General features: G+C 42.4%; 2 protein-coding genes across 2 annotated transcripts in view; one reads left to right on the top strand and one right to left on the bottom strand.

Moving 5' to 3' along the window:
• The window catches only part of sik2b (salt-inducible kinase 2b), a 54,608-nt gene extending 44,725 nt beyond the window's left edge, over window positions 1–9,883 (top strand). Inside the window, exons 11-16 of the mRNA XM_086216206.1 lie at window positions 954–1,185; window positions 1,266–1,559; window positions 3,456–3,613; window positions 4,405–4,518; window positions 4,727–4,815; window positions 5,319–9,883. Of these exons, the coding sequence (XP_086072332.1) occupies window positions 954–1,185; window positions 1,266–1,559; window positions 3,456–3,613; window positions 4,405–4,518; window positions 4,727–4,815; window positions 5,319–5,961 (1,530 nt within the window). The 3' untranslated portion in view covers window positions 5,962–9,883. The remainder of the gene's footprint in view (window positions 1–953; window positions 1,186–1,265; window positions 1,560–3,455; window positions 3,614–4,404; window positions 4,519–4,726; window positions 4,816–5,318) is intronic.
• A 6,101-nt stretch (window positions 9,884–15,984) lies between these two features.
• The window catches only part of ppp2r1bb (protein phosphatase 2, regulatory subunit A, beta b), a 13,865-nt gene continuing 6,521 nt past the window's right edge, over window positions 15,985–23,328 (bottom strand). Inside the window, exons 9-15 of the mRNA XM_086216207.1 lie at window positions 22,696–22,830; window positions 21,443–21,616; window positions 21,212–21,272; window positions 17,966–18,120; window positions 17,740–17,882; window positions 17,541–17,632; window positions 15,985–17,444 (exon numbers count right to left, since the gene is read on the bottom strand). Of these exons, the coding sequence (XP_086072333.1) occupies window positions 17,428–17,444; window positions 17,541–17,632; window positions 17,740–17,882; window positions 17,966–18,120; window positions 21,212–21,272; window positions 21,443–21,616; window positions 22,696–22,830 (777 nt within the window). The 3' untranslated portion in view covers window positions 15,985–17,427. The remainder of the gene's footprint in view (window positions 17,445–17,540; window positions 17,633–17,739; window positions 17,883–17,965; window positions 18,121–21,211; window positions 21,273–21,442; window positions 21,617–22,695; window positions 22,831–23,328) is intronic.

Below are 23,328 nucleotides of genomic sequence, written 5' to 3' on the forward strand. Positions count from 1 at the left end.
GTGTGTGTGTGGTAAGCATAGCAGGGCAGGAAGACAGAGTGTGTGTTATCTGCGTGAATGGATCCTGGTTATGTAAGCGGTCCTGTGATGATGATGTGACCTAATGTGAAGCTGAGTGAACACACATGGACGGGAGCTGCTGGGCTCCTCCAGCGATCTTGCCCCTGTGACTTCTTACCCATCAACCAACAGCTTATCAGAATTTTCAGGGTTTTTTCCATCTGTTGTTTGCTTTTCAGTTGTCTCATGTTGTTCTTCTCCATCATGTAACTTGTTTCTATCCTTATCACCCTCCCCATAACGTATGTCTCTATGTAGTTTTCTTTCCTTGTCGTGGGGAGACGTGTGTGTGTGTGTGTGTGTGTGTGTGTGAGAGAGAGGCTGTTGAGTAACAACATTCCTCTCCCAGCACACTAGAGAAAGCAGATGGGGAATTGGGCAAAGTTTCTCTTTCTAGACCAACACCAGGCTTTCCGGTTACTGCGGCAACTCATGCAGATGATTTTTGTCTGTGTGAGTGTGAATTTGTGTGTTTATGTCAATGAGTATGTTTAACGCACACAGTAATTTCAATCAGAGGTCACTTCCTGCCTCTGCATTCCTTTATCCACTCCCTCCACCTCCAGGCTGAACACACAGCCCCTCGTGCAAGATTACACACACACACACACACACACACACACACAAATATTCCCAGTGTGAGACCAACAGCGTTGAATTGAGGGGAAACAAAGGGAGGAGAGTGGAGCTCTTATTGTCAGAATGGTGGTCTTATTGTCTTCAAGTTATCTAAAGGAAATGATATACAGGTACAATATCTGTGTTTCTGTTTGATGTGTGTGATATGACCAAAAACATTTTCTTATTCTCTCCCGTGTGTAGCAGGTTTTTTTTTTTCTCTTTATGTTTACCATTGTCCCTTTCTGTCCCTTTTACTGCTCCTCCCATTTAAGGTGAATGGCTGCCTACTGGACCCCCTGCCTCCCCCCACTGTGCTGCGTAAGTCCTCCACCTCGTCTCCTAGCAACATGATGGAGACGTCAATAGATGAAGGGATTGAGACAGAGGAGCCCGACTCTGAGGATGATCCACCCAACCTGCTCTTGGCCTATCAAACAGCTCGTTTTGGCCAACGGAGACACACCCTCTCTGAGGTCACCAATCAGCCAGGGACTTCAAACCAAGGTATGATGTAAACCTGATCTTCCAGATGTTTTCTGGATCATCCCTTAATTTACCTTAGAATTAACTTTTTTCTCCCCCAGGTAAACTATTCACTCTGGGTCATAACCCCTCCACGGGCAGTGTGGACTCTGACATTGGCTACGACATGGGCTCCATGCAGAGTGACCTTGGTCTCTTAGAGGACCCTCCATCTCTCAGTGAAGTGGTAACTTCCAACAACTCTGCCCCTGGTGTTACCCCAACGTCTTTTTTGAGCGCTCGGCCTGCCAACCCAGCAATGGCTGCCCTGACCTCTCAGCACAGGGAGACACACAATCGCTCCCCCATCAGCTTCAGAGAAGGACGTCGCGCCTCTGACACCTCTCTCACCCAAGGTCAGAGCCACTTGTGTTTGTTCTTTCCTCATCCTCCTCACTCAAACTGCTACATGACCCACTTTTTTGAAAAATCCAGATGGCACAAATGTTACAGTGGATTGAGTCTGTTTCTCCTTGATAGGAACGGTCATTGGTTTTGTTCTGAGACAGTTATTGAATTAGATGAGAGGAGGCTGCAAAAACAGTTGGAAAATGATTTAAAGCCTCACCAACAACTGGCAATTGAGGTCAAGTTACTCTTAAAACCTTAATAGACAAAAAAACTGAGACATCCTCTTGGTTTCTGACATGTCATATTAGTATTCTATTAGTTATCCCCGTTGAGTCATCAGTCTGTCTGGCTGCAGCAAGTTCAGGCATGTTCTTTAAAGAAGGCTGGAAGTGGAAGCTGTCTTGATTTGACTTTTACAAGTCATTTGATCAGCCATAATTAAAGTGTCAGTTTGATACCAGATCAGATGTAGCTCCTTAAATTAAGTGCCTAAAAATTTTTAGGTCCCTGTTTTGGTGCATACAACATGTTCGAGACAGGAAGGACTACAGCAAATGTCTCAGGACACAGACGCAACTCCTCTGCTGCTGCTGCATGTGCACACACACACACACACACACACACACACATATGTGTGTGTGTGTGTGTGTGTGTATCATATATACCATCTCAATTGAAGTACCTCACTTCCACCCTCTCATGTTTTTCCCCTGATCTTTCACACACTTCTTCCCTCCTCTCTCTCCTTCTCTCCTATCCCTCCAATGACTACGATGGTGATGATTCACGTTGTGAATCACAGATATTTGAGGGTTTCAGCCAACACATATCTCCCTCTTCCCTTTTCTTCCTCTCCCTCAGCCCATTCCTTTTCTTCTGTCTCCTTTTCTCTCTCCATATTGTTCATTCTCTGCCTTGCTTTTCTGTCTTTCTGACAGTTTGAGTCCGTGGTGGGTTGGCTTTATGTCTACTCTGCATCAGACAGAGAAAAATATAAGAGGGAATGTTGAACAACTTCTGTCTACCTTGCCATTCATTCATTTCAGCTATGTTATTGTATAACTGCTCATTATAAATCACCTGTACTATAGCCAAGTTGTTACAGGGTTTTTTTTCTCTGACTCTTCATTGACAGCATGTACCACGCACTCCAGTTTCTATTTTTTTTGTTTTGTTTTTCATAATCCTCTTTTGAGTTGATGCAATGGGTTCTTCTGCGTCAGACTGCTGACTCTCAGGTTTTAAATAACTCCCACCATCATAGTGAGTCAGGTCCTATCATTTGCAGCGACAGCTCCTCACCACTGGATGGATCTTACCAGAGATACTTGCTATTGCACACGCACACACACACGCACATCCTTGTACTTATATCTTTGTGAGGACTTTCATTGATGTAATACATTCCCTAGCCCCTCACCCTAAACCTAACCATCTCAAATCACTGCCTGATCCTAACCTTGACCCTAAACCTAACCCAAACCTAATTCTAACCTTGATCCTAAAACCAAGTCTTGACCTTCAAACGGCCCTTTGAAGCTGTTTGGACCCGCTAAAATGTCCTCACTTTCCAAAAATATCCTCACTCTGTTGGTTAAATACGTATCCTAGTCCTCAATATGTAGCAAGTACAAGAAAACGCACACACACACACATACACACACTTAGAGTCTGTCACACGTACACACACAAACACCCCCACAGCAGCTATTGACGTACGTCACATTGTAAGTATGGTGATGAAAAGTGCTAACTGGTCTAGCAGTACGCTAACGTCATTAGGGAGGAGGAGTAAGCCTGACTCAAAAACAGACAGAGCGTTTGACATCCTGTTATGAAGCCAGAAGTGATTCCGGGGATTATTCTGACTCTATTCCATCCGGATTTATTTGTTCATGCAGGTCTGGTTGCCTTTCGGCAGCACCTCCAGAACTTGGCAAGGACCAAAGGCATCCTTGAGCTGAACAAAGTCCAGATGCTGGTGGAGCAGATGGGCTCTGGGGAAGGAGCAGCCCTGGCCCCCCTGGTACCACAGCACCACTTGCACAACCTCCTGGAGGTCAGTTACATTGTACAATCACACAAAGACAGACATATGTATCGTCTCCTCAACCCTGGTAAAAATCTTTCTCAGGCTCAGTCCCTCGACTGTCCTCACTACATGTTGCCCAGAAAAGTGGGGGAAAAACAGGCACCCAGAATGTTGTGTAACCGCAGGAGAGCCAGCCAACTGTGGCTTGTTTACTGTCTCCTGTCCTCTTGGGGCCTGGAGCCTGGAGCCCAGGCCAAAGTGAATGCAGCCATTGTTTAAATCAGTCAGACTTACCCATAGTAGTGACTGGTATTCAGTTGGCCCAAGCCGAAATCACCAACGACAGGCACACATATACACACACATACAAAATTATCTCCTCACATGGACCCACTGCAAAAGTACCGTCTGTGAAAAGATTTCAAGTAAAAAATATTCCTATGAAATCAATAGTGTCAGCCAACATGATCAAGTTGTTTCCCTCCTGTCCATCTCTTCTAATACAATAGCACAGCACTTTACTGTTTATAAGCATCATCATCCTTTTAATTTCCTTTCATCTCATTTAACTAATATGTAATCCCTGTGGAACATGCCATTTAGAGAAAGGCATCTGGCTGATCAGTCACCACACAGGCATTTTGGCAGGACACAGCATGGATAATCCAGTTAGACCACACGATGAAGCACCCAGACCCTGACACAGCTTTATTAACAGTCAGGAGAGATGGGGTGGTACATGTGCCCTTGAGCATGTGTGTGCATGAGCTTAAACACCCCTCCTTCTAATGTTTTGTACCTTATGTGTTTGTTTGAAGGGTGAAGCATCCAAACAGCAGGAGGGCCTAGCTTTATACCACGGTGGGCCACAGCCACCTCTGCTGTCCCGCAGGCAGAGTTTGGAGACACAGTACCTCACTCACAGGCTGCAGGTACAGTCCAGCTGCACTCACTCTGACCACATCGGCTACTTCATAATGCCTGTTACAGAGCTGTCTCATCAAACCAAATAGCCACTTTGCATAACATCCAGTGATATCATTTGAAAATTTTATCAGCTTTGACATGGTGAAAGTGTTGGTTACCATGGTGATTATCCTGAATACAGTCATCAGTCCCAATCTCTCTTATGCCCTGAAGACTGCAGTACTGGCGAACAGTCCTGCTAGCTGCCAACTTTTCTGTAAGGAGACTCCTCGAAGTTTAGAGCAACAGCTGCAGGAACACAGGTAATCCAGTCAGGAAATGTCTGCACAACACATCTCCTTACAATCCATTTAAATATATTTAAAATGTTTTCCTCAAATGGCTTTTGACTGGTAGAATCCTACAATCACAGCTTAAAAGCATTTGTTATTGCAAAGAAAAAAGGACGGAGTTCTGTGTTAATAGGACATTTTTCTGATTGATTAAATTGTGTTTCAGGTTTTCACCTTGACATCATCATTTTAGCTGATTCAGTTTGTGTTACGATAAGGTGATTGATTGATCTTCTCCACACTTGACTCCTTCACTACTTTTCATGCATCTAGTTAAAATAGCTGGCTTGGTAGTGAGATGTGTGATGGTGACATAATGAATAATCCAGTTTACCAAATTCTGCAGTTATCAGAGATATGGAACCTCGCTAAAATGTTGACGGCATAGTAAAAAGTTTATATGTTTAATATTTTGTTATGGTGGTCTGGCCTTGTTTTCCTGATCAAACTGAGCTCTGTTTTTTTCCTCACAGACTGAACCAGAAGAGAATGTACCTGCAGCAGCAGTCACAGGGCATGGGGCTGCCAGTCTACTTCAATCAGATGCAGATCGCTGAGGGATCCTATCCAACAGGCGCCCCCGCTCTGGACCCTGCAGCCGCGCAAAACTCCCCTCAGGGCCCCCCAATGTCAGCTGCACACCAGCCTCAACCTCAGCAACAGGGCAACCAACAGGCCTCGCCGCCCTTTAGCCACCCTCATAGCTTGGGCCCCTTGATGGAACCAGCAGAGGGCCTGGTTTATGACCCCTACATTAGCCACCACCACTACACCCAGCACTTGTCCCCTGGATCCCACCTTCACCCCCACCCCCACCTCCATCACCAACAGCCTCATGAAGTCTCTGTCAGTGGCCTTGGCTACAGCTACCCCTCAGGCTGTGAGCAGCCCCTTGGCCCCTCCACTGAGGCTCCTCATCCAGACCAGTATGAGTTCCCTCTTGACCTGGGTCTGTTGCCCCCACCCGGCCCCGGAGAGTCTGAGGTCGGAGCTGAGGTGTTAGCTAGGCCAGGGCAGTCTGAGGGTATAGGTCTGCCTGAGCTGCAGGGTTCCCTTCTGGACAGTGAGATGATGGAGACTGTGGACTCCCAGCATGGCTTTGTACTGGTCAACTGAAGCTGTGTGAGGGTGTTGGTAGGAAGCAGTATTAAGCAGTGAGAGCGTATGCAGCGTTGAGAGCAGAGAGAATGGAGATATAAGTGGAGGCCACAAGCATAGCAACAGGGAAGTGAAAGTGTTCATTTTTGTGCAACTAATACAAACTCCATTTCTTAGTTGTCATGAACCTCTGGAAACCTTTCTACCAAAATCCTTCCTTAGCTTACCTCCATTTCTCCTCATCTGTTCTCGTTCTCTTCAGCTCTACGAGCGTGGAACAGTTCCCATTTGTGGCACAATGGGAACTTTGCCAGACTAATGAGGCAAGTTGTCACAGACATTGTGTCACTGCCGGGATGATGAGCTCTTCAGGACTGTGCCGTGCTGCCCGGCGTAGGTGAAATGCAGCATTTCACCTGGAAAAGATTTAGAAGTGAACTCATGTAGGATGGACTGACTGGCAACCAAAAGCACAATGGCTGGCAGTGCTTTTTGTATTTAAGATAGGACATAATCAACAACAATTGACTGACTCAATTTTATTTTTTTTTTTTAATTTCAATAGAAGAAAACAACTGAACAAGAGAAGTGGCCCTCATTTATCATGGTACCATAAATATTGCCGCAAATTCAAATGTTAAAAGTGTTCTCTTACAAACTAATGTGAGCATCGTGGCTAACATGTCATATTAACAGGTGTAACACTAACACACAATATTCAACAGTAATTTTACTCATCTGCTAAGTCAATGATTGAAGCAGCAGGATGTGAGTAATGCAACATTACTCAACTAATTATGATCGCTTCTTTTATTTTTTCGTTAATTGACTAAAAAGAATAATTGATACCGCAGCTCTCTAGCAGCAGGCTTTTATGTAGGCTATGTGATGTCAATGATACATTATTTTTTCTGTTTTCAGTGTTTTGTTTTGTTTGTTTTTTGTAACCTGTAACTACTGATTTTGATTTTTTTCTTACACTACTGAAATGCTTTCTCACCTCTCCATCTGATTGCACACTCTTGTCAGGTTTCCTTCTACAGCCAGTAAGACGAGGATAACTACCATGTCACGCCTCTTTAACAGTTGAATTGAGGGTCATGCATTTGCCTGATAAATGAGGGCTTGTGTAATTATCACGTAGTTGGTTGAGGAGTTGCTGTGACAGTCAATATTATTTTTGTGGCAATACTGAAGCAATATTATTAATCCTTGATGTAGAGGGATTACGAATGGAAGCCTCACCTGTGCAGCCAACTCTGATTGGTTATCGAAACCCCACATTCAGCTGTAGTGGCATTGGTGGTGCTGATGATGTAACCAGGAGATAATCCGTTGCTCGCTCTGAAGTGCGGGAACAAGCATAGAGACACGTGTGTGTATGTGTGTGTGTATGTGTATGTGTGTGCGTGCGCATGCGCGCCCACATGTTATTATATTATTTGCACAATTCAGACTTCAAAATTTCATCATTTGTTACTTTATTGGTGCATCACATCGGTCATTACTGAAAAAAAAAACACTGTATTGACGTCTCCATGTAAAACAACTGTGCTCAGTTTTAGCTTTTAGGAACATGTCAACTTTTTGGGGAATATTCGTGTTTGCCATCCTCCCCAGAGCCAGACAAGAAATAGATCGTCACTTCACCTCTGTGTGTACGTTACGGAGCCCACAGAGACAGCTTACTGGTTGCTAGCTTAGCAAAATGAATTATGATGAGTAAGAAGTTTTGGCATAGCTTTGTCTGAAATCATGAAATGATCAAGTTTGGAATCTTCAGTTGTACAGAGGTGATCATCCTTATCCATTTTTACAAAGTAGGCCGTGTTTAGTAGCAGCAGTTGCTCTTCAGAATCATCAAGTTGGCACAAGTTATTAGGTGCTGTGTCAAATCACAGTACCCATTCAGGAAAGTAGTTCCAGCTTTGTGTCTGATTATAAAATTAGAGAGTGTGGGTATTTGCAAGGGCCTCACAATACAATACGTGTCACAATACTTGGGTCATGGTACAATAGTATCACCGTATCCTGATATATTGTGATATAATAAGTTGCTGTGTATATGTGCATCTGATGACCGCTAAAAACGTTCTTTCGTCACGTTAGTGCTAAGTTGCCGTGTCCTCACCTGCCTCACTCTCAACTACAGGAAATGAAGTGCAGCATAGTAGTAATACTGGGACACTTGCCAGAAGCCGAAGTGTAGAAGTCATTTCGTTTTTTACTATCCGTCTAAAACATGAATTATCTGGAGCGGGGAAAAAACTACTAAGAACGAGGAGATCAGTATTGTATTGTGGGAAAAGCAGTGCAATATATTTCCACGCCAATCATGATTTCTTTTACAACGATTCCCACCCACTACCATTTGTTGCTCTAAGCTGCCCTATGCTCACAGCACCCTAAAGCGCACACGCGCGTGCACACACTCACACACACACACACACACACACACACACACACACCACATTCTTGTCTGGTTCTAAAGGGGATGGCAGATTAACTTGTTTCCTAAAATGTTATTTTTGTTCCTTGAGTTCTGGTTACCATTCCTCTGTGCTCCAGCCGTGCCTCTGTGTTGTTTTAATGGTGAATCATGTCTCCAATAATGGAAGACAATTCCTTGCATAAGAGTTCATGAAAGAATATTTCCTCTGTGATGTTGGGGCTGCTGTGAGACAAAGACCAGCAGAACGTCAGTCACCTGACACTGGATTTTGACTATTGGCTCAACATTGTGCTTTGACTGACTGCCAGCCAACAAGAAGACAAGAAATCTTTATTATTATTTTTATTTTATAGCACTTAGACTGTGTAAAAATCTGATTTTGAACCACACAGATGCATACTCTCAAAAACTACTCTTCATCAGAATAGCAGGGGGATAATTATTATCAAGCTGAGATTAATTGACTGTGACCTTCTGCCAAACTGGGTGACCTTGATGTTTTTGTTTTGTTTTTTGGTCTGTAGCCTGGACTCAACAAGTTCTCCACCAGTGCAGACTGGTTTAGTGCTGCAGGTTCCACATTGGCTACAACACATGGACCAACCATAGTTGCAGTCCTGTGCCAGGTCAAATCCACCCTAAACACCTTTTAATACTGTTTCACAATTAATAATCAATCAAACTTTAATCATTTGTTCTTATATATAAAAAAGTAACCTTCATATTCAAACTGTTATTGTCTGGCCAACAGTTCCAAAGATATTCAGGTTAACCTTACAGAAGGCTCAAAGAATGATTGACAGTCAGATTGAGAACTCAGGCGTTTTGATGAAAATTGTTATTGACTGTTTTTTCGATCAGTCAATCCACTAATCAGTTCATCTTGGTTAAATACAAAAAAATGCAATACTTCCTGAGTACAAATGAGAGACTCATCTGATCATCTTGATCTACTTCAAGTGAGAAATGGTCATGTGTTTATCAGTCACTCACTTTTAGATGTCTTTATCATACCAACAGGTTTTTTCCCCCCTGCATGACTTGATGAATTCAGAATCACCTCCCAGCTTTTATTTTGTCCTTTTTGGTTGTTGACCCAATCTTAAGCATGTTCTGCACAGATTGTAGCACTACAGTAAGCATCCAGGCGACAAATTCTGTTTTATTTAATGGTGGTTGGAATTTATCAGCTAGGGCACACCATCGAGTTTAGACCGGGAACTGCTCTAGTTAGATATTTACCTCAAATCAAAGGGTTTTGCAAAGTATTGAGTATATGACAGATAAAGTAGATTAAGTAGACTTGGATTATTCATTGGATGAGTTTCACTGTTAAACTTCAATTCCGTGTTGCAACATGTTTGAGGCTTCTGCAGTTTCTCAACTCTGGAATCACCGAGAAGTCACCCAAGAGAAAAAGTCTGCAGGAGTTCAAGACATCTAGCAGTGATAAACTGATACATGAGTTTTTTTCAATGTTAAACAAACCACACACAATGTTAGTCAGTTACAGTATGTAGCAAAGCTGGTCTGGTGCATTAATGTTGCTGAGCTGTTTCTCTGGTCTCATAACCATGTTTCAAGGGTAAAAATGTCTTTCGGAGAGATAAAGTACCACTTAAGAGCAAGAGAAGGAGACGTTTCGGTTTCAGCATTCTGGACTTTTCTGGGCATTGACTTGTTGATCAATGACAGTGCAAAGGTACTGAAGGGTGGATTTCACCTTTTAATGTTTTGATGATTGTTTACTTTCTCTGTAAATGGTCAGGCTAGAATACCTACAGGATGAACTGTGGAAATTGAATACTGGAGCACTTTGATGACGAGGGGAAGAAGAGATGTAGCGAGGGAGGAGGTGGTAAAGGTTTGCGTTGCGCTGCTGTTTCCTGGCAGATGAAACAGACCTGTAATCTGTAGGAAACACCTTTCTGCTCTCTCTCTTTCCCACCAATAATGGACACAAAACAGATTTCTTTCAAAGAAAGACCAGACACAATAACACTTTAACTGATTGTTCATCTAATCGGAAAAGGGGTGACACTTACCGAAAAGTGTTCTTTGTACAAATAAAGTGTGTTTAGTGAGTCTTGAGTGCACACTCAAGTTGCACCAAGGTGACTTTTGTGTTGAACGTGAATAGTGTTCAGTGTGCCTTTTACTTTTCGTATTTCAATCTAAATTAAGACAAGGAATAATACCATTATTTCTGGTTGGACCCTTTGTATCATTCATTTTGTTATGTTTTTGGGGTTTTTTTAACGTAAGTAGAGCCAGGTTTTACAAAGGTACAAAACCAAAGTCCCTCAGAAGTTTCCCTGTATGACCCACCGTGTGGAGTTTAGGAGCTTCTTCCGTCAGCTTCTCTACCATGCTTCTTCTTCTTCTTCTTCTTCTTCTTCTTCTTCTTGGTCAATCAGTGTACGCCATTTAAAAGTATTATAGCAATATTTCTCTAGTTGAAGACTCAAGTTATGAAGATTCTAGTGGATGTGTTTCCAAGTACCATCATTTCACCTCCTGCTGATAAAACAGAAATATCAATCTATCAATAGAAATCCAGTTTTATATTTACCTTCATTGATGTTGACCACACATAAGCTAACTTGCTGTTGAGATTAAAAAGGTTTATTGAACATAATATTGTGAAAGTCTATTTTGTTCATATTGATGACTCATTACTTGTGTTTTGGTGAACTGACTCCATTCGTATTTGCTACATCACACAGATTCGGCTTTCACTGGCACATGATTTTACTGCCCTTTAAATACAAACTGTGCCAGTTTTAGTGGGCAGAGTTACTGGTGGAACATGCACCATTAAAGATTTTGGTACAGGTTCCCTCTACAGGACAGGAAATTATCTGGCTTGAATCCTTTACCACCTCAGGTCTGGATTACTTGAGTTTAAAGGTAATTTGATGTCAAAATGAGTGTTGAGCACTCAGGGGCAGTTGTCACTCATAACTCTAGTCTTGACCAGAATACAGTGCAAGTGTTGACAAGGAAACAGCACATATTTCAACATGAAATTTCAGCAAGTTTTTTTGTTTGTTTGTTTTTTACAGGAAACTATTAATACATTTGGTAGAAGTTACATGGAGCGTCTTAAAAATCACAGTATTTTTCTTTCATTGGGTGGAGACAGATTTATAAAATCCTTAAAACCAATTTGCACGGTTTTGTATGTATGAATTTTTGTGCCAAATTTGAAGGAATTCCTTCAGTTCTGATACATAATGCCTCCCCAATGACCTCGCTGGTGCGGAGGCACAACACAAGCAGGCGTGGATAATATGACAAAAAAATACCATAAAATAACATAATTTTGTGAAGGGGACATGCCATGTGTATTGTGGAGCTCTGTCCATTGCAGCCATGGTAACTAGAAGTCAGCCATGGGGGTCTGCAGCTCGCTAACGTAACATTTGAGTGTTTATCTTGTCTAAAACCAGCTGTTACCCTGCCCAGTGTTTTATGGGCCACAGGAGAGACAGAATAATTCATCAGCAGTGATAAGAGGTGAAACCCAGACCAGTGGCTGAGATCACTGTTCTGACATCACATTCAGTCCATCTCCATAGCAGTCACCTGTCAATATTTATTAAAGCATGTGAAACCTAAACCTTTCTGTTGGTGATGACCAGTCAAATAAAGGCCCGTCCGGTCTGAGTCAAGTGTCACAGGACTGTAAATAGATGGAGAACAAAACGTACAATAAGAAAATGAAATGACTTTTCAGCAGTCTGTTCTTCTTGTGTGGAAAGGATCATTTATTGAGAACATGTCAATCCAATCTGCCCACTCAGACAGAGAACAGCTAATCCCACCAGCACACCAGCAGAGGTAGGTGGGGGTGGGGGGGTCAGTCTGTTCATGGAAACCAGGGTCTCACTTCTTTTCCTGGGATCAAACTGAGCTGGTACAGCTGAGCTAAGCTGATATGTCTGAAACGTTGGATGGGTCATAATTCGCTGGTTTATAAACTCACCTCTGATACTGTTTAGGGATCAGTTTTGCATCTGTTCCCTTTTATGCAAACTTAATTTGACACCGGCTAAAGATCTGGGAGTGGCTTTGAATGGCCTGAATGATAAGAATAAACTCCTCCTTCCAACTCAGCAGCTCCTGCTCTGGTATGAGAGATGAAAATAATAACAACATATAAAAACATAAAAGCCACTTTGACTCTATATTTGAAAAATGCAACCACACTGTACATTTCTCCTTTTAAATTGCAGCATTGAAGTTAAATGTAATTTATTTATAGAGTTTGTTATGGGCTGTTGCCATCTATTGAGACTCTTGAGCAAAAGAAAGATTTTATGAACACAGACAGGGGTAATCTCTATTTTTCTCAATGAAATATCACAATATCAGAGCCCTGTTCTAACATCAGGTCAAAGTATACAGTAATGACATCAATGGTTGTCATGGCAACAGAGGGAGGGGGGATGACATCTCATTGTCTCTTTCAAAGCAGGACATCACAACACTGCTTGGGATTAGAGCTGCACAAATTTTTAAAGAATTATTAGTAATAAAAAAAACCTTAGACAAATGCTCCTGTAGGAATGTATATTTATGTGTGTATGTGTGTGTGTGTGGGGGGGGGGGGGGGTTGAACTCTTTTCAGCAAGCTGCACCTTTTATGTAACACACACACACACACACACACACACACAAACACACACTCTTTAAACTGCAAACCCAGTGCAGCAAGCAGCCTTTACAGCTAGTGAGTGTGACGCAAACGCTCTGCATGATGCGTGTCAGGATTATCTGTCGAACAAAGATTTTCTTTGCAATGAAAAGCTTACATGAAATCAGCTCTTCATTGAAGGTCATGATGCACTCATAGGCATGTGCTCCCAGTTGCTTATCTTCATCCCCTGGTCTCAGACTACATGCTGGGCACACGCTGGCCAGCAGATGGGCAGAGCTCAAAATCCCAGTACAGATGACCCAGTAGTGCCTGGAAAAATGTGCTCCTGCCGGCTCGAGACTGGATGCCACAACTGAGCCAAAAGTCTCTCTCTGTCTCTCTTTCTGTCTCTCTCTCTCTCTCAAACACACACACACACACACATACTGCATGAGTGATTTCCATTGTTTCCTCTCTTCTTTCTGCTTTGATATAATCTTAGTTTACACAGTTTATAAAACCACTGAAACATGAAACAAATAGGGGGACACAACTAAAGCTCTTTTTCTCCTGACTTATGTTTGTCATTTGTCACCCTGAGAGAATCTGACTTCACTGTATGTGCGTATGTGTGCGTGTGTGTGTTGCTGCGTGGGGGCTTTGCTTGACTCTTTTCATTATAAATGACACAGTCCTGGGAGGCAGCTGCATTGACGTCAAGGCTCTCAGCACCATCAAGCGTTCTGGCTGCTGACAATCCCCCCAAATAACAGGATCTAAATAGAGAGAAATAGGTTGCTGCTGTTTCATTACTGCCTCGTGAACTCTAGTGGATTTAGGGGAGGATTAGCCTTCGTCCTCACGTAATCATGTTTTAATAAAGATTTTTTTTTTTTGGCTGTAGTTTAGAGCTTCTCATACTTAAAACAGGAACTCCTTATCATCGGGTGTGAGCAAGGAAAGACATGATTTGTCTCGAAGATCGTATCATCAATCCTCCTCCTACTTCACACCATTTCTTCAAAAGCACACACTGCCTTGAAGCTGCTATATCCTAAATAGCTCCCTAAGGTGGTCTCACTGTGGCAGAATGTGCTGACGTACAGCAACCTGTGCGTGTGTTACAGAGAAAGTGTATAATGTGGTCTGGCCGTGTTGCGCAATGTAACAGAAGATGGGTGGAGGCGCTTTAAAAAGAAGAAAGATGAAAGATGTTTTTTAGTGTGACAAACCTAAGATGAAGCCGGTTCAACAAATATATCTCCTGCAGTGTTCCTCACCCCAGCAGTAGTCAGGGGTGAGGGTAAATGTCAGCTGCAGATCCCGTCTTGCTCTACAGGGTTCCCTCTGGCAAAAACATCCCAGAGGACCAGCGCTTTCATCTCCACAGCAGCTGTCTACCAGGTTTGAGCTGACCAAATATCAGACAGGAATGTCTAATTAATGCAGCGTTTTCTTCAAAAGACAATATTTTTCACAAACTCATGCTCTATCTATCGCATTCTGGGTTTATTAATCTGTGGATTCCAATGTCTCCATCATCTCTGGATAGTGACAGTTCTATTTCTCTCTCTCTTACAATCAAACCTGTGACTCCAAACACAGATGCTGGTGTTGATGTGGTCCCTGAGCAGCTTTTCAGACGAGCCAGCCCTCCACCACAAATCCAAGGAAACACATTATGAACCTGAGAGCAGTGTTTATGAACTAAATAAACCTGGAATATATATTTAAAGATCAAATTTTCTTTTCTCAGATGACTTCAGGGGTATTTCACATTATAGGATTTAGAGTACATCCTTCCACTTTGTCAGCAGTCCTTCAATGTAGCCCTGTTCCTTTTGCCCTCATACTGCCAGACGAATGTGGCCGAGACCACCTCAAAATGTGGTCTGAGCGGTCCAAAAAAGAGGAATCGGAGAAGAGAGCAAATGGAGAAATAGTAGGAAATGGAGACATTCCTGGTGAGCTTGAAGCCACACTAAAACCTCCTGGTTGGCTGTAAGACCGGTCCCACTCAAGGTCGATACACCTGGAAGAATAACCATGTGCCACAGTGTCTAACAGCTGTTGTAAGGAAAGATGAGGGTCAAACCAGACTTGTCACACTTCCAGTGGCAAGGTGGGAAACATGACTGGAATATGATGGCAGGTGACCAATGAGACCATTCACATATTGGAATTTAGGATGACTTCAAACTGATAACGATGCAGCTGCAGAGGTTCTGCCGTTCACAGCGGGTGACCCCGAGTTTCCCTGCTGAACCCCTTTGAGTTGGTGGAAAGGAAAATGCCCACCATAACAGTCACTCGATGAAAGAACTTGCACTTCCATGCAACTGATAATTCATCTTTACCACTGAGCGGCATGGCTCAGGGGGAGAGTGGTCGTCTAGCAACCAAAGGGTCGCTGGTTCCATCCTCGACCGCGGTGACCATGTTGAAGTGTCCTTGAGCAAGATCCTAAACCCATAATTGCTCCTGATGAGTAGGTTGGCGCCTTGCATGGCAGCCTCCACCATCAGTGTGTGTGTGTGTGAATGAGATGACACTGTGAGGCACTTTGAGTGCCGCTAAAGTAGAAAAGCACGATATAAAATTGAGTCCATTTACCATTTGAGTCCATTCACTATCTCATTGGTCAATAATTCCAATTTATGAGACATCTTTTAAGTGGCATTTTGTTCACTGTCACTTCAATTTCTCTCAGTATTTTAACTATTTAAAAAGGTTTTAAGTCTAAAAGGAAATCTAAATTTATATCCTTGGTGCAACGTCACTCAGCAACCTAAGACATTTGTTAATGCTTAAGGATAATACGTTGTTTAATAGTAGATTGTTTTATTACGATTGTTTCCTGTTTGTCACCTTGTGGCAACCATAATGGGCAATAATGAAGGTTATGTACTTGAGCTGTAGCTGTAGTTATAAAATCAGGCTACAACAGTTCCTTTGTTACTTTATTCAGATCAACATACAGTAGTACAGCATCAAATGTGGGGAGGTTTCAAAATAAAAATAAAAGCACAGCCTTTGTGATACAGGACAATCAACAATCAAGGTTTATTCAAGAGAAGAAGATGAGGGAGGATAGTTCAGGGAGACTTATTTCAACACGGATACATTTAACTCAACCCTCCCGTAACCACCTTGTTCCCAGCCCATAATAAAACATTATACAGCCTCACGTTCACATGCTCCCCCCACCTATGTTCTGTCTATAAATTTGTAAGCAAGGATGCTTGGGTGGCCGTCTGCTCACTTTATACTTCTGTGCTATGGAGGACATTGCTTGGACCGAAAGGAAAACTGGGTGGTTCCATTAACTGATATAGTCAATTTACTTTTACCGTTCCATTAACATTTAAGGGTTCAGGTGTCTATTAAAGAATACCAGGTCTCTTTCTAGAACAGGACGGGTGAAAAAACTGTTTACCCAGCTTTATTAAAACACCAATGGTTAGTTATTGGCACAAAGAGTAACAGTAATGCCGAGAATGCAATGCAGTACATCACTAAATCACTACTTGTCCCACCCTTAAACATCAACTGCCACTTTGGATTTAGAGGAATATCAACTGGGAGCAACACTTGACAACTGAGCAGGTCTCCTTTTTGTGAGCCGAGGTATTTCTTTTATTCAACCAATTCAATCTGTGTTGTTCCAGAGAACCAACAATAGATGTGGTTGGTAAGGACACTATGAGGGACTGATTAGCACGTGCAATCTTTAGGTTCTCAGATTACATGCAGCAATGCAAACCCAGTATAGAGCAATCCCATGAAGCATTTAGGAGACAACATGTTTGGTCAGGTGCAAGCCAGACTGCCTTATACATCTTCCAATCGTTTCTATGGAGAACCATGCTGGTGTGTCCAGAAGCTACAAAGAGGGGCTGAGTGAAGAAGTAGCTAAATGAACAGCTCGTTGCACCCTCTACTGCTCAGTTAGTTTGCATTGGGAGAAAAATGCAGAAGCAAAGAGCAGGCACGACCCCGGGTGAGAGTACCAAACATGGACCTGGTTGGCTGCAACCACGGAGGCTCAAGTACAAAATGTGGCAAAGGGTGTAAAAAGGGAGGAATGTGAGAGGGGCTCTGATTTGCGAGGCCTAGCTAGAAACGTAGCACATTAGTCAGCATGCACCACTTAATGCAATTTCATCACACTTTGCCTTTGTTTAAGCACCCATTTACAGCAAAGACGAAGGTTAATGAAGAAGCCTGAGCTATGCCTGGACAAAGATCTACCTTGGAGGAAAAAAGATAGGATAAAACAATTGTTAACAGATTTCTCTATACAGATACCAGTTGTTCCTGAACATCAATAAATATATTGTAAAAGTGTTGTTGATGAGGGTGGTTGTCTGGTTTCACCATGTTGGTTCAGTTATGCCAGGGGAAGAACTGGGGAGGGGGAAAAGTGGGAAAAGAAATAACTCAGTTTTTATGACTTAGAGCCTACAAAGTTTGTACATGCTGGAGGAAGAAATGAAAGCTCACCACTGATAGCCTCCTGGGCAAAGTACTTAACATCCATGTCCGTGTCTGTAGCCAGCTTCTCCAGCACTGGCTTCACTTCTGTCTGAAGAGCCCTGGGGACAAATATGGATGATGGGAATTACTTAACTTATTAATTGCTCAACTGTATCAAAGCAATACATCTTTGTCAAAGTGGAGAGAAACCACACAGACGACGCACTCTCTGTCAAGGACAGGGCCAATCTTCTGGAGGGACTTGGCCACATTGAAGCGAACATTGGCCACCTGGTCATTGGACATCTTTAAGACCACTGGAAGCATCTGCTTAGTGGTAATCTCCTGGCCACAAACCTCTGACAAAGCCTTCAAACAAACAATTGTGTTCAGTAAGGATGATTAAAAGGAACATACAAATAAGTGGAGGAAAAAACTGGCAGGTGACTCACATTGATGCAGAATAGGGTGGTCATCCTGTGGAGGTAATTGGGGTCATTGGCCATACCCAGGACCTTGGGCACGATGGTGTTCTGAGCCCATTCTGCTCCAAACTTCTCCACCAGTTTCATGAGGTTACAGGTGGCAGCCTCACGGATGGCATACACTAGAAAACAATGTAAAAAGTGTAAAAATGTTAAAACCTGCTAAGACATTTTTTGGGGGCAATTTGGAGGAAACAAAAACAACAGTTGGTGAAGCAAAATTTGTTGGTCACTATGTACGAAACATTTACTGATCCAGCAGTTACAGGCAACATCTAGTTACAACTCTTCGCTTTGAATCTACAGTTTTAATGAAATGACCAAAAAAAATATCATTGTACACTTAAAAGGGAAAAAAAGGTTGCATTGGTGTTTCACTAAAAGGAATGCTAAGGCTAGCAGTAGCCGCTAACAGGGGCTATAGCTGAAAAAGGTTTTGCTTTTTCCTAAAACCCATGCTGGCATATCTCTGTGCTTAACCTCTGCAGGAGACATCTGAGGTGGCAGCAAATATCAGAATGGTTTGTCACTGTAGGTTCTGTTCTTGACGTGACCAAGAACTGGCATTCAACAGCCTAAATAGTTTTGTTGAGATGCAGCGTTTGCTCAAACGGTTAAGCATAAGATGTGAGGTCCTGCAAGCGGGTTCAATCAGCCTTTCCCAGCTAGTTTCTTCCTTGCTTACGGGTTATCACTCCACAGTGATATAAAATGCTGTGATTGGTTACCAATGCGGACTCCATCTATGGCAAAGCCATCACAACAACAGAACAGAAAACAGTCGCAATGGGAACCCTGTCAGACTGAATAACGAAGTGAACCGAAATACAATTCAGTATTCAGTGTCAGGCTTTTTTACCCATAACCAGCTGCCTGCTGTGGTCAAAGACAATGGTATGAGCAGAAGGGTGAGCAAAATTAGAGATGTTAGTGACACAACTACAATCTGTTGAAAGCTGCATTTATAACACAGAATATACTTTACTTGTACACTTGATTGTACATCTTGACACATTTTACTGAATGTCCAGTGTTTATCCAATCCAATGGTCCAGACACCAGGAAATATATATATTTATAGCACATCTGAATGTGTTAAAACAATTGCGAGTCAGTGGGGGAAGATTGTCAGCTGACAGTCCTATCTCTTTGAAGAGCTTACGTAAGGGCAACACAGCCCTTACCCTAACCCCAGACACACACACACACACACACACACACAAATTCCAATGATGTAACCCAGCTGGCTCTTTGTCCTCAATTGTGCACATCTCTCTCATTAAACAAGCTCAAAGAAAACTATACACCCTAAATGAAAAGTTTATGCCAAAGAAAACCTTCAAGGATAGAAGCACTGTGTGGCACACTGGGTCCACAACACTTCTGGCTTTTGAATGCGTCTGTCTCCGTTGTCAGTTTAATCTGGATGAAAACAAGCCCAAGGCACAGAGGCAAGGGGCTAACACTCCAAGATAAATGCTCACCCCGACTGACCCAACTGTGTGATTTACATCCATCAGTTCAACATGATATACAATGTACGTCTGTATGTAGAGAATCTGCATGAACTGCAGACTTTGGCAACTAAGAACACAGTTAAACTAAGAGACTCAGGGTGAACATATAATACAAGGGATTCTACAGAATCCACTCACGAGACTCGGATACATAAAAAAACGTATAAAACAGACAGCTATTTTCTCCATCTCCACTCTTGTGCTTTCTTCCTTTTCTAAAATATATAATCACATACCGTGCAGTAAGTTTGTGTATGTGTGGAATACTAGATATTTGGCCTCTTAGGGGTCATTTCAAGGTCACTGAGACAAACGGGTAGATTCTCTTGACTGTTGTGACTCAGTCACCTGAGTGCTGATTAATTCTGCCTGGAAGGCAGTAAATGAAAAGTGTTCTCTCATTTAGTGACTCTGTGTCTTCTGCAATATGGTGGGCCTTTCCTTCATGCTCCCAACATCTCAACAGGGTCCAGCGGTGATTCTCTGGTTCACACACTATACGCCACTGAGGTATTTTTCCCTGAATCACAAGAGTCAAAGGCACACACAGCTTTACTAACTACAACTAAACTACAACATAACGATGATGTTTGACTCTGTGTTGGTTCTGCAACTTCTGACCCTGGAGCTTTGCCATGACCAGTAATATCACAATTCAAGAAATCTGGTAGCGGGCACTGATGTCACTGAATTACATGATTACTAACACCTGTTTCTATACAATGACAAACTTTGACAATACAAATATGAAATCAACACATGTAAATATAAACTCCTGCTATATGAACGGTCTGTCTACTAGGGGTGGGGTGGGGTTAAGCTTGCTAGTCTTCATCTGTAAAATTCCCCATCAATACAGTTGTAACTAAACATAGCGTGCTTAAGAAGAACTCAATGCATGTCACGAGCTTAGGGGAGAACCACTTCACTTTCAGCAGGTTTCAAGCACAATTTTTAGCATTCAGTTCAGGGAACTTGTTGACTTGACTGTACACAATCAGGTCTGTGTTGGTTGGGAGTGTCACTTGTGGTCTGCGGTAGTTTTATTTCAGACCGAAAGACAAAGCTCTGCTTTGCTTGTGCTAGGTTAATAATCCTCATCACACATGCACCCTCTCTCTCGTGGCCACACTTGTTGACGCTGCAGTAGCACACTGGTGAAAACCCTGCTGTCTCCTAAGTCCCAATGTGTGCTTTTTCCTCCACAAAACCATTTAGTGCACCTGCCACTGTCACTCTGTGTGCCACTAAAGTCCTCTACCTTGAGCGACGATGTTACCAGTGTCATTGAATAACAAGTATTGCCACTTTTTCAGAATTTGGGCATCAGTTTTTCTGAGATCTCCAACAACAACCACAACTATTTTCCAGAGTCGCCTCCAGCAGGCAAAAATTCTAAAAACAATTGTGGGGCTGAGATATTATGTTCACAATTGTAAGGTCACAGTGACCTTGACAAATGACAACTAAAAAGTTCCTGCTTGTCTCGAAGCAAACACACAGCCCAAATAAAAGGGCTTGTGTATTTTTGAGCATAGGACTTGAATTACACAGAATGATGCATTTCAGAGATGACAACGTGTGGAAAGTTTAAAAAAAAAAAAACTTCAACAGTGCATTATGGCAACCGTTTGATACCATGCACCAAGGTCTAACAAAACTGCAGGAAACACATTGACCCACGGGAGTGCCTTACCATGGTCAATAAGCCAGGCCATGCAAAGTGTGTTGAGTTTCTCATCGAAGAATTCCACTCCCTGGGGAAAATGGACAACATGGTTGGAGCAATTTTTCAGGGATGTGTACAAACACATACACACGTATTAACAGTTGATATATTTTCTGGGTTTTTCCTTGATATGAATTTGAAAGATTTTTACAACATTTTAAATGAGTTTCCGCTGTCTGCCATGGCTGTATGACTCACCAGCTGGCCTGCCAACAGGGGCATGTACTCAATGATGGCCAGGCGAACCCTCCACTTTGCATCCTCAGCCAGCTCCACAATGGCTGGCAGCAGAGACTGGGAGAGCTGACGGATGCCAATCACCTCATTCACACAGTCTAGGTTGGAGATGATGTTGAGACGTACCTCGGGGCACTGTAAAAGGAAGATGGTTGAGATGTTCAAGGCAGCCGATCACATCACAACAGAGTCTCAATATTGAACAAATCAATTTAATTTACAAAGTGAAAATGTTTGGCCTTGTATTGAATCATACAATTGCTTTCTTTCCCTCCCAAGTGTGAACATCTGCACTCCAGATAAGCCAAGCTACTTTAGTTACTCCAAACAAAATAGACTTCCAAATACTCTTTCCCAGACTAATATATCCCACATTTCCATCTAAGAGCCTTAGATGGAAATCTGCTTCGGTTCTGATCTAGTAGGAATAGAGATAACAGGAATGGCTAAAACACTTTTTCATCCACTGTAGACCCAAAACTACATAATGACTTGAAACGCTGCCAGTCTTCTTGACGCAGGAGACAAATATGACACATTAAACAATTTCCAATATTTCAGCACTGAATGACTGACATGTTGACAAAAAAATAGACCATTCTCCATCTTGCTCACTTTAAAACAGCCATTAGAGAGATGCACCTTGAATTATTGAAATTTTTATGTCAGAACTGACAGCTTCAACCTTCCCAAAACAATTATATACCTTTGAGTCAAACTGGCCAGGCTAATCTCAATACGTACATTCATTCCAAAGAAATGTATTCACTGGGCAAGATCTGACTCCGCTATGCTTTCAGATTTACCTGCTACATGAGGAGAATGCACAGGGACATGTAAGCTAAAACCAAAGCGACAGTCCACATGAACTGATTATAACAGACTGGGCTCATACTAAAAAAATATCAAAAGAATAACTGAAATTAATAAATACTTGAGGTGGCAACTTAGCCAGCCCTTGATAATACTTCATTACAGATAAGCTATCTTCTAAATGTTAGGTCACAGTCTGACTGCCAAGTGCATGAATCATCCTCTGACCAGGTCAGGTGACAGCTAGGTACATCTGGTGGCTGCAGCCAAGTGGCTTTAGCCCATTTCAGACATGCTGATCACGAAAGACGGAGGTCAGGCTCTGACCTCCATTAGAATTTCCAAAGCTAGTGGGGGAAAATAAATTGTGTTCAACAATTGCAAATTTGCATTTCCTTTACCTCGTCCTTAAGTTGAGCCAGGAAGAGAGGAAGTAAGTGCTCTATTGTGTTATCCTTGCCAAGGATAGTGGAAAGGCCCATGATGACTGAGGCCAGGGCTGACTTCACATGTTGGTTAGTGTCTGAGACCAGTTCCTAGTCAGGGACAGGACATAGAGCAGAGAGATCAGCGATAACATCGTACATCAATACGTAAAACACCCAAAGATTACAGCTGTGGTCATATTCACAACACACCACAAAGACAAGCAGAGTCAAGTATAGATGCACAGCACCGTGGTTTTAAGACTACTACAGACCGTCATTGCAGCTGAGCTCTACACCTTGGGTTGAATCATTCAAATATGAATATAAAACAACAGAAAAAAAAGGAGCACAAGAATTTTCTCTTGTCCCATTATGCATCCTGCTAGGTATTAATTAACCCATTTCAATGAAACTTTAAGCAATGTGAGAGTAAGCAAAATGATTTGTGAAACGTGTTTTTTCTCAAACAGCAGACTACAGATTCCAGATGCTACCAGCTCACCAACATCTGTAACTAACAAGCATAAGTAAAAGAATTGTAGAAGTTACTGTACAAGTTAATATAATATACAACAGTGCCACCTGCTGTTCAAAATCTAACTAGAA

Source organism: Aulostomus chinensis, chromosome 10, assembly GCF_037954235.1.
Source record: "Aulostomus chinensis isolate RoL2024-O1b breed Wild chromosome 10, RoL_Achi_v1.0, whole genome shotgun sequence".
Classification (NCBI taxonomy): domain Eukaryota; kingdom Metazoa; phylum Chordata; class Actinopteri; order Syngnathiformes; family Aulostomidae; genus Aulostomus; species Aulostomus chinensis.